Below are 12,183 nucleotides of genomic sequence, written 5' to 3' on the forward strand. Positions count from 1 at the left end.
CCATCACCCCCTACTCCTCAACCCCCTCCTATGGCACAACCCCTTGCCCACGCAAAAGATGCAACACCTGCCCCTTCACTTCCTCTCTCCTCACCGTCCAAGGACCCAAACACTCCTTTCAAGTGAAGCAGCATTTCACTTGCATTTCCCCCAACTTAGTCTACTGCATTCGTTGCTCCCAATGTGGTCTCCTCTACATTGGAGAGACCAAACGTAAACTGGGCGACCGCTTTGCAGAACACCTGCGGTCTGTCCGCAAGAATGACCCAAACCTCCCTGTCGCTTGCCATTTTAACACTCCACCCTGCTCTCTTGCCCACATGTCTGTCCTTGGCTTGCTGCATTGTTCCAGTGAAGCCCAACGCAAACTGGAGGAACAACACCTCATCTTCCGACTAGGGACTTTACAGCCTTCCGGACTGAATATTGAATTCAACAACTTTAGGTCGTGAGTCCCCTCCCCCATCCCCACCCCCTTTCTGTTTCCCCCTTCTTTTTTTTTTCCCCAATAAATTATAAAGATTTTCCTTTTCCCACCTATTTCCATTATATAAAAAAAAACCCACTAGAGCTATACCTTGAGTGCCCTACCATCCATTCTTAATTAGCACATTCGTTTAGATAATATCACCAACTTTAACTTTAACACCTATGTGTTCTATTGTACTATTGTTGTTGACATCTTTTGATGATCTGCTTCTATCACTGCTTGTTTGTCGCTACAACCACACCAACCCCCTCCACCTCTCTGTCTCTCTATCTCTCCGCCCCCCACACACACACCTTAAACCAGCTTATATTTCAGCTCTTTCCTGGACTCGAACTCAAGTTCTGTCGAAGGGTCATGAGGACTCGAAACGTCAACTCTTTTCTTCTCCGCCGATGCTGCCAGACCTGCTGAGTTTTTCCAGGTAATTCTGTTTTTGTTTTATACTCTAGCTGAAGCCTAACTAATGCCTCCATTCACATAGCTAAGTTTTGCATACCCTTTCTTAATCACTACCTTAATGTGCCCTGTAACAGTCAAAGCTTTGGAGCTGTTTTTGGGATGGCCGGTAGGTTTTTTCTCATAAGTCTCTGGTATTCCAAGTTGTTAAAATCTAACGATGATCACATTTTCATTAAAATATCTGGTATCAACAGGTAATTTGTACTTGAAAATACCTATCCAAGTTACCCGAGCAGATTGCTGAAAGAGACCATGTAAAACGTATTGACCAGCAGCAATGAGATTTGACTTTTAATTCATTTGCTGCCCAGGATAAGGAGCCATCACCTTACAGATAGTTTTTCCAATCAGTTCCACTACTGCCGCAATCCTGAATTGGCCCTAAAATAACAACACTTTATGGGGAGGTGGTGGCAGAGTGTTATTGTCACTGGATTGGTAATTCAGAGACCCAGGGTAATGCTCTGAGCTGGGTTCAATTTGCTGGTGGTCATGGGTGGAATCTGAATTCAATAAAAATCTGGAAATAAAAGTCTAAAGTTAACCATAAAAACCATTGTCGATTGTTGGTAAAACCCATCTGGTTCACTAATGCCCTTTAGGGGAGGAAATCTGACGTCCTTACCTGGTCTGGCCCACATGTGACCCCAGACCCACAGCACTGTGGTTGACTCTTAAGCGCCCTCAGCAAGCCACTCAGTTGTATTAAACCACTAAAAACCATCTATGGACCACCCAACGTCAACCTAGGCACTGGAAACGACAATGGCAAACTCAGCCTTGTTAACCTTGCAAATTCCTCCTTACTAACATCTGGGGGCTTGTGCCAAAATTGGGAGCGTTGTATCACAGACTAATTCAATCAACAGCCTGAATTAGTCATATTCGTGGAATCATATCTTACAGTGCATACTTTACAAAGCAAGGGAGCACTCAATAAATGGGAAGTGAGGAAGTGAGGGACCTTGGAGTGCAAGTCCACTGGTTTTTGAAGGTGGCAAGAAGGCGGTGAAGAAAGCATATGGGGTGTTTTCTCTTATTGGACGAGTTATTGAATACAAAAGCAGGGTTGTAATGCTGGAACTGTATAAAATGCTGGTTAGGCCACAGCTGGAATTTTGTGTCCAGTTCTGGTCACCACATTACAGGAAGGACATGATGGCTCTGGAGAGAGTGCAAGAGGAGATTTACAAGAATAATGCCAGGGCTTGAAAATTGCAGCTATGAGGAGAGATTGGATAGGCTGGGGTTGTTTTCCTTAGAACAGAGGAGGCTAAGGGAGACGTAATTGAGATTTACAAAATTATGAGGGGCCTAGTTAGTGTAGACAGGAAAGACTTGTTTCTCCTGGCTGAGGGGTCAATTACCAGGGGGAATAGATTTAAGGTTATCGGTAGAAGGATTAGAGGGGTTATGAGGAAAAACTTTTTCATCCAGAGGGTGGTGGGTGTCTGGAATTCACTGTCTAAGTTGGTGGTTGAGGTTGAAATGCTCAACTAATTTAAAAGGTACCTGAATCTGTATCTGAAGTGCTGTAACCTGCAAGTCTACGGACCAGGTGCTGGAAAGTGGGATTAAAAGGAGTGGCTAGCTTTTTTCTCTTTTTGGCTGGTGCAGACACGATTGGCTGATGGCCACTTTCTGCACCGTAACTTTTCTATAGTTCTAGACAATGTCCCAGACACCACCATCACTATCCCTGGGTATGCCCTGTCCCACCAGCAGGATGGACCCAGCAGAGATGGTGACGCAGTGGTGTACAGGCGGGAGGGAGTTGCCCTGGGAGTCCTCAACATTGACTCCAGACCACATGAAGTCTTATGGCATCAGGTCAAACCTGGGCAAGGAAACCTCCTGCTGATTACCACGGACTGTGCCCCCTCAGCTGATGAATCACTGCTCTCCCATGTTGAACACTGCTTGAAGGACTGAGGGTGGCAAGGGTGCAGAATGTACTCTGGGTGGGGGACTTCGATGTCCATCACCAAGAATGGCTGGGTAGCACCAATACAGGCTGAGTTGGCCGTGTCCTAAAGGACATAGCTGCTAGACTGGGTCTGCAGCAGGTGGTGAGAGAACTAAGAAGAGGGAAAAACATACTTGACCTTGTCCTCACCAATCTATCTGTCACAGATACATCTGTCCATGATAGTATCGCTAGCGGTGACCAGTGCACAGTCCTTGATGAGACAAAGCCCTGTCTTCACATTCAGGATACCCTCCATTGTGTTGTGTGGCACTATACTAGATTTCAAACAGATCAAGCAACTCAAGACTGGACATCCATGCGGTGCTGTGGGACATCAGCAGCAGCAGAATTATACTCAACCACAATCTGTAACCTCATAGTTCTGCATATTCCCCACTGTACCATTACCACCAAGCCAGGGGATCAGTCCCGGTTCAATTGAAGCGTGTGGGAGGACATGCAAAGAGCAGCACGAGGCATACCTAAAAATTAGGTATCAACCTGGTGAAGCTACAACACAGAAATATTTGCGTGCCAAACAGCATAAGCAGCAAGTGATAGACAGGGCTAAACGATCCCACAACCATGAGACCATAAGACGTCTTATGAACCAACGGATCAGATCAAAGCTCTGCAGTCCTGCCACATCCAGTTGTGAATGATGGTGGACAATTAACTAACTCGCTGGAGGAAGAGGCTCTACAAATATCCCCATCCTCAATGATGGAGGAGTTCAGAGCATCAGTGCAAAAGATAAGGCTGAAGCATTTGCACCAGTCTTCACCAGAAGTGTCGAGTGGATGATCCATCTTGGCCTCCTCTGGAGGTACCCAGGATCACAGATGCCAGTCTTCAGCCAATTGGATTCAAAAAATGGCTGAAGGCACTGAATCTGTAAAGGTTATAGACCCTGACAGTATTCTGGCAATAGTAGCGAAATCTTGTGCCCCAGAACTTGCTGTGCCCTTAGCCTAGCTGTTCCAGTACAGCTACAGCACTGGCACCTACCCTGCAATGTGGTAAATTGCCCAAGTATATCCTGTACAAAAAAGCAGGACAAATCCAACCTGGCCAACTACCGCCCCATCAGTCTACTCTTCATCATCAGTAAAGTGATGGAAGGGGTCATCAACAGCACTGTCAAGCGACATTTGCTTAGCAATAACCTGCTCACTGACGCCCAGTTTGGGATCTGCCAAGGTCATTCAACCCCAGACCCTCATTACAGCCTTGGTTCAAACATGGACAAAAGAGCTGAAGCCCAGAGATGAGGTGAGAGGGACTGCCTTTGACATCAAAGCAACATTTGACTGAGTGTGGCATCAAGGAGCCCGAGCAAAACTGGATTCAGTGGGAATCGAGGAAAACTCTCCGCTGTTTGGGGTCATACCTAGCACAAAGGAAGATGGTTGTGGTTGTTGGAGGTCAGTCATCTCAGCTGCAGGACATCAAGGCATAGATTACAAAAGTAGGGAGGTCATGTTGGAGTTGTATAGAACCTTGGTGAGGCCACAGTTGGAGTACTGTGTGCAGTTCTGGTCGCCACATTATAGGAAAGATGTGATTGCACTGGAGGGGGTGCAGAGGAGATTCACCAAGATGTTGCCTGGGATGAAATATTTAAGTTATGAAGAGAGGTTGGATAGACTTGGGTTGTTTTCGTTGGAGCTGAGAAGACTGAGGGGCGACCTGATCGAGGTGGTTGTTGGAGGTCAGTCATCTCAGCTCCAGGACATCACTGCAGGAGTTCCTCAGGATAGTGAACCAGGCCCAAAACTCTTCAGCTGCTTCATCAATGACCTTCCTTCCATCATAAAGTCAGAAATGAGGATGTTCACTTGAGATTGGTGCTGAACATTGTGCATTTGCAATGACTCGGATACTGAAGCATTATATTTCCAAATGCAGCAAGACCTGGATAATATCCAGGCTTGGGCTGATAAGTGGCAAGAAACATTCGCACCACACAAGTGCCAGGCAATGACTCTGTCCGATAAGACCCATGACATTCGATGGCATTACTGTCATGGAATCCTCCACTATCAATATCTTGGGGGTTACCATTGACCAGAAGCTGAACTAGACCACACATATAAATACTATGACTATAAGACCAGTTTAGAGGATAGGAACCCTGCAGCGAGTAACTCATCTCTTAACTCCCCAAAGCCTATCCACCCAGCCACAAGGCATGTCAGGAGTGTGATGGAATATTCTCCACTTGCCTGGATGAGTGCAGCTCAAACAACAAGCCTCCTTAGCACCTTCCAGACTCACAACCACTACCATCTGGAAGGATAAAGGCAGCAGATACATGGGAACACCACCACCTGGAAGATCCCCCCCTCAAGCCACACACCATCCTGACTTGGAAACATATCACTGTTCCTTCACTGTCTCTGGGCCAAAATCCTGCAACTCCCTCCCTAATAGCACTGTGGGTGTACCTGCACCGCAGTGGTTCAAGAAGGCAGCTCAGCACCACCACCTCAAGGGCAATTAGGGATGGGCAGTAAATGCTGGCCTAGCCAGCGACCCACACATCCTATGAATAAATAAAAAGAAACTGAGTATAAACATGGTGCACTCTCCCTTCTGCCCTCTCTGCAGCTTTTGACATGGCTGATTGCATTCACAGAATCACAGACTCACACAGTGCAAAAAAGACCCTTCGGCCCATTGAGTCTGCACCGACACGTGAGAAACACCTGACCTACTTACCTAATCCTACTTACCAGCACTTGGCCCTTAGCCTTGAATGTTATGACATGCCAATTGCTCATCCAGGTACTTTTTAAAGGATGTGAGGCAATCCGCCTTCACCACAATCTATGCCTCGATTGATAAAGGCAAGTGTCCCATATGCCATTTCACCACCCCACTAACATGCCCCTCTGCCTTCAGAGACCTATGGACACACACACCAAGGTCCCTTTGTTCCTCAGAACTTCCTAGTGTCATGCCATTCATTGAATACTTCCTTGTCAAATTACTCCTTCCAAAGTGTATCACTTCACACTTTTCAGGGTTAAATTCCATCTGCAGATGCCCATTTGACAATCCCGTCTATATCTTCCTGTAGCCCAAGACACTCAACCTCACTGTTAACCACCCGGCCAATCTTTATGTCATCCGCAAACTTACTAATCCTACCCCTCACATAGTCATCTATGTTGTTTATATAAATGACAAATAATAGGGGACCCAGCACAGATCCCTGTGGTACGCCACTGGACACTGGCTTCCAGTCACTAAAGCACCCTCTGTCTCCTACAACTGAGCCAATTTTGAATCCACCTTATCAAATTACCCTGTATCCCATGTGCATTTGCCTTCTTTATAAATCTCCCATGTGGGATCTTGTCAAAGGCTTTGCTGAAATCCATATAAACTACATCAACTGCACTACCCTCATCTATACACCTGGTCACCTCCTCAAAAAATTCAATCAAATTTGTCAGGCATGACCTCCCTCTGACAAAACCACGCTGACTATCCCTGATCAAATCTTGCCTCTCCAAGTGGAGGTAGATCACCTCCTTCAGAATTTTCCCCAGTAGTTTCCCTATTACTGACGTGAGACCCACTTGTCTGTAGTTCCCTGGCTTATCTCTACAAACCTTCTTAAATAGCGGAACCACATTAGCTGTTCTCCAGTCCTCTGGCACCTCCCCCGTGGCCAGAGAGGAATTAAAAATTTGGGTCAGAGCCCCTGCGATCTCCTCCTTTGCCTCCCTCAGCAGTCTGGGACACAAATCATCTGAACCTGGAGATTTGTCCACTTTTAAGCCTGCATTGTTGTCCTCTAACATCTTTCCCCTGTTGTACACTTCTGTGCAACTGCAATGACTTCTTCCCCTGTCCCGAACTGCTATCCCTGGACTCCCCCAGTGTATTGTTGGTCCCACTCAATCCTTGTCAGCTTGTTTCCCCTTGTGATATCGCTCACATAGTGTCAACTTCCACATTTACATCAGTGACACCCAGGTCTCTCTATACAACATATCTCTCAAACTCTCCACTAATTAAATGCTGTTCACTGCTTGTCCAATATACAGTCTTGATCGAGTGTTAACTTACTCAAGCAAAACAATATTGGAAAAACTGAAACCATCATCTTCAGTCCCCGTCACAAACTCTACTCACTGCAATTGACTCCCTTCCCCACACTGGCCATTGTTTAAACTGCACCAGACCATTCAGCTGAGTTTTTGATCTGTAATTTCTGCCTCAGAAACACCACCTATTTCCACCTTCCTCACATTATTTGCCTCCACCCCAACCTCAACTAGTCCACATTGCTGAAACGCTCATGGGTGTCTTCATCTGGATATACTGGCTTTGGAAGGGATGCAGTACAGATTCACCAGGGAATGATACCAGGAATTAAAGATTCAAATTGAGAACATGTTGGATAACCTTGTCTTGCAGTCCATGTAATCAAGAAAGCTGAGGGATGATCTAACCAGTGTTCACAAAATGATGAAAGGATTTGATTGGGTAAGTTTAAAAAAAACTCTTTTCTCTGATGGGGGAATCCAGGACAAGGGGGAATCATCTTAATATTAGAGTTGGCCCATTAGGACTGACATGAGGAAGCACTTTTTCCAAACAAGTTTAGTGGGAATCTGGAGCTTGCTCCCCAGAAAGCTGTGGATGCTGTTGCCGATTGGATTTATCAAGATTGGGATCCAGTATTCTTTGTTGGGCAAGTGTAGTGAGAGATATGGAGTGATGGTGTGCAAATGGAGTTGAGGTACATATCGCCTACAATCTGACGAAATGGCAGAGCAGTTTCAAGGAGCTGAATGGCCTACTTCTGTTTCTAATCTTTCTTTTGCCATAATTTTTTTTTTCTTGCACTTTTGTGAAGCACAGTGGACACTTTCTCCATTAAAGATGCTGATATAAATGCAAGTTGTTGCTGTTTAAGATTAGTCAGCCATTTTGTGAAGATCTTTGAGATGGTTTGAGGTATTATAAATACAGATGGGCGTGTTTCATGAATTGGTAGTGAAACGCAAGGGAAGTAAATTTGAGATACAGCCACCCTAGGCTGCCTGTGCATAGCTTCTGGGGATCACTTAAAGATTAGCAGAGATCTGGAAGCAGGTCACTGTCACCTTGCCCAAAGAGAGCAGGCTAATTTGGAGTTGGAACCTCAAGCTTAAGGGGGAAAATTATTTTCATCTGTAAGGAGGAAGGACTTCCTTTGAATGTACTGCTCATAAAACCATTCCCTATCTTATTCAGGTGGAAAGGAGCATTTGTAGACTGGAATGGAACGGACCCAATCCTGTGAGAAGCTGGACCATAGACTCTGAAGTCAAACCTGGAACGTGTGCCCGAGGGGACTGAGAGGTGCAGGAATCAAACACCAACAACACCTTCGCTTCTGAAGTCTGCAGTTGATAGCAGGATAGGCCTTAAAATGTGTCTGTCATCGGATGGCACCCAACAACACCTCATTCAGTTAATTTACCTCATTTCCTCTGAATGCGTAACGGTGGGGGTTGGGGGGAAATGGAGATTGTGACCTTGAAGGCTGTAAACCTAGGAAAGTAATGAGCTGGCTTACCTGCACGCCTCCCAGGCGAGCTGACAGAACTAGATATTTGGTATGCTACCATGGTTACGCGATTCAGGTTATTTTAAATGATTCCCTGGCACCGGATCTATTATCAATAATTTGAAACCCACAAGTGAAATTCAGATGCTTTCGGAGTGGTTGGGTTTATTGGACGGAGTCACTGCGAGATGTTAATTCCCTCTGGCAGAGGCTTAGTGACTGAATTGTAAGAGATACTGAGACCTCAATTTGAGTTTCTCTCCAAAGTTGACTTGGATTCAACAAAAGCAACTTTTAGAGGGCTGTGCTCAATTTTAATTTTGGCTTTAACCTATTTTAGAAATTACTGAGGTAGGAATTTGGATCTAAACCAAATGTCCCTGGTTCGATGGGAGACTGCAAGCCCACAAATGCTTAATAGTGACTACAGTATAATCACACACCCTTTACCTGTTTTGCCATCGTACTGTCCTAACATTGCTAAATACAATAATGCTTGATGTTTTTTAAAAAAATGGTTTTTAATTAGCTCATTCAATTAATTGTTTAGATCATGCGCTACAACTTATGATTTCCACCCAGATAGTAGAGGTCAAAGGTTGTACCTTGCACCCTAAAGAAGAATGGTCAGCATGAACCAGGAGCTAAGCACTCGAGGCTTTTCTAAGACTAAGCCTCGGGCCCCACTTCAATAACTGAGGCAACTTTGTTGTGCCTCTAGAAGCAGCTGGCTGGCCACTTCACTTCAGTCCAGTATGGGCTAGCTTGCTGACTGGCAGTAGCCCATAGTGGGCGGAGGTGGGTGGGGAAGAGGAGGAGAACGAGAGATGTGGTTTTGGACCAATGGACAATGTATCCTCCAGGCCATGCAGCAACCCGAAGTTCCAGAATTGGCCAAGCATTACAATATTTAAAAAAAATTTGAGGCTCCATTGGCAGTAGAACAGCAGTGGATTACAATAATGCTGTGGAGGTGGGAGGAGCAGGAGCACTCCTCCAAACTTCTCATGAAGTTAACTCAAAAAAAATTATAATGTTTTGGTGGCAGCCTCCAGAACTCCCTTTCAGAACCCATTGATTAAGCCGCATGTTGACCGAGTAATCTTGAGCAGAATAGGCTCAGCAGCCTGTTGTGTTCAGCCCTGCCCAGATTTCAGGTCAAAAACAAAAATACCTGGAAAAACTCAGCAGGTCTGACAGCATCTGCGGAGAGGAACACAGTTAACGTTTCGAGTCCGTATGACTCTTCAACAGAACTCTCAGGTGTTTGGCTTAGGCGTCCATCACTGACACCCAGAAATCCGTTTTCACCAATATTATTATGGCACCTGTAACATTGGCACAATTCGGGCATTGGAACTCGTGCTGCAATAATGTCCATTTTACCCAGTTTCTCCCACCTTGATCTTGCAGACAGTTGGGGAACTGTTACAAAACAAATCTTATTATCTCCATGGACTGTCAGAAAATAGCCAGAATAGCTTAACATGTTTTGTTTCCAAAAGAACCTAAGAGTTTTTAGGAACAAGAAAAAACCCACCAGACCGCTCAGCCTCTCCCCGCTAGCCTATTACAGTTAAATCTTAGTTATCCATTGCGCTCGGGGGGTAGGTGGTGCCAGTTAATCAAAAATACCAGGTAGCAGGGAGTTACATTACCCCAGACACAAGACAAGGTGCTGCTCTGTCTTTGAGAGCAGAGGGGAAGCAGCAGGGCAGTCAAAGGCCCCAGCACAGCAGGGCATCACAGTAAAACCACCACAACTGGAGACCAAGCTGACGCCACAACCTTCAGCTCAGCTTTTAAAAAACAATCCGTGCTGCCAGTTTTACTAACAATTGCTCTGAGCAGTATATCTTTGTCCAGAGATAATAACCAAAACTGATCCAAAAATTTAATTATTTCAATGTAACACGTAAGGACAACTTCTGCAGATTTATAATCAGCTGTTATTATTGTTAGTTTTTTTGTTAAGAATGCATTATCTGAACTCAGAGCTTTTTAAAAAAAAAATCAAGCTGTCAGAAATTCCGGTTGGTAGAGTGTGCTGGTAAAGTGTTGGTAAAGTTTACCATATATGTTTTTTCCATATGCCTTAATAATATTTCTTTCAAGTATCTATCCCTAAATTTGACAGCTTCATGGATTCTGCATCTATGCCCTCTTGGATTGCTCATTCTTATTTGTCTTCATTTTGCTTTTAATCACAGATTAATCTTTAAGAACTTGCATTCTACATGATGTGCAGGTAGATGCAAAATATTCCATGCCATTTTTTTTTTCTCTGATGTCACTTTTTTTTAAAAGTGTCTCTTGGCTAACATTCGTTATTGAAGCAACTGGACCAGCACCATTAAAACAGACGATCGGTCATTTTGAGTTCATAGCTGTCTTTGGGATTTTGGCCTGTACAAGTTAGTTACCATCTTTGGAAAGCTAAAGATTCATCACGTGAAGCCCTTTGGAATGTCCTGAGGCTATGAAAGGAGCTGCATACTCCACATTGTTCTTTTCCTTCTCTCCCTCGTTCCTTTAAAGGATCAACCCCAGCTAGCCATCTTCTCACCATATTCCTCCCAGTGCTGTCATCCACTGCCAAATGCCATCATGCCCCACAACCCGGCCCTCCCCCCCCCCCACCCACTCCCAACCCCACCTCTCCACCCCCTCCCTGGGTAGCCTTAGGCTCACATTACAATTTCTGCTCTTTTCTGTCAGCTCAGACATCACTCCTGCTGGCTTTGGTCTGGCTGCCAGTGCAGCTTTTCATAATAAGTCCTTGGAGTTAAAAACCCGTTTCACAAGCATGCTTCATTTTGAGCTAACAGTCCCTTGTGCAGAGCCCTTCTTGACATGACAAAAACATGTCAACTGTCCCTTATATCAGCTTATATTTTTCTGAGTTTGGTGCATACGCCTTAATTATCTGCATGAAAAAGTTGCTCGCTGTAATTTCCAGCCTCGTTCTATAACTGGTTGTCAAGGGTTTAAAAAGCAGCTAATCCTCCCTTTATATTTGGCTGTGTTGGCTATCCCATTGTCTTTAATTTGTTTGGTGCAACAAATGTGCATGTGTGCACGTGAATATGTGTTTATGTATGTCTGAATCTTCCTGGTTAATACATGGAGCCAAACAATGAGAAAGACCAAGCTATTGTATTATTTTACGTGCAGTAAATTGATGCTGTGAAATTTCTGAAGAATTGCTGTTTTGTTTGCATGACTGAAATGAAATAACTTTTAATTTAATGGAAACCTTTCACTTGTGCCCTGTGCCACATTACATGACAATTATGCGTGCAAAAGCTGCGTAATAAAAATAATCCTGGCATAAATGGGATCGCTTTTTCAAAGACTATTCGGTGCCGGATGATTCGGTTTCCGACCAAGCACCAGATGAATTGCTTATGGGCGTGCAAGGAATGTTAATCCACCGAATATGTGCACTTAACCAAATGCTGCGTTTTGTGATACATTCTGCACACCCAGAATGGCAGAGATTTGAAAGCAGAAGTCAGTTGCTAATGTGTGCAGAAAGTTACTGCCAGCTCTGCCAATCAGGCTGCTTCTATGGATAAGCATTTGTTTTTTTTTTCTTTTGACTTATCCAATTTAACCACAAGGATTTTGGTCAAGGTGTAGCATTGGAACATTTGATAGTTTATCCACTTGAACGATGGAAAAACATTGCAGTGC

At 44.6% G+C, this 12,183-nt stretch overlaps 1 protein-coding gene across 3 annotated transcripts in view; it reads left to right on the forward strand.

Annotated features, from left to right (window-relative positions):
* The window catches only part of mindy4 (MINDY lysine 48 deubiquitinase 4), a 194,384-nt gene extending 182,629 nt beyond the window's left edge, over nucleotides 1–11,755 (forward strand). For 2 of the 3 annotated variants that reach the window (XM_041185170.1, XM_041185171.1), the window contains exon 18: nucleotides 8,172–11,755. In XM_041185170.1, the coding sequence (XP_041041104.1) occupies nucleotides 8,172–8,220 (49 nt within the window). In that variant the 3' untranslated portion in view covers nucleotides 8,221–11,755. Of the gene's footprint in view, nucleotides 1–7,349; nucleotides 7,419–8,171 lie in introns of all 3 variants that reach the window. The other variant, XM_041185172.1, reaches the window with a different exon arrangement.
* Nucleotides 11,756–12,183: the final 428 nt, after the last annotated feature.

This window comes from Carcharodon carcharias, chromosome 3, assembly GCF_017639515.1.
Source record: "Carcharodon carcharias isolate sCarCar2 chromosome 3, sCarCar2.pri, whole genome shotgun sequence".
Classification (NCBI taxonomy): domain Eukaryota; kingdom Metazoa; phylum Chordata; class Chondrichthyes; order Lamniformes; family Lamnidae; genus Carcharodon; species Carcharodon carcharias.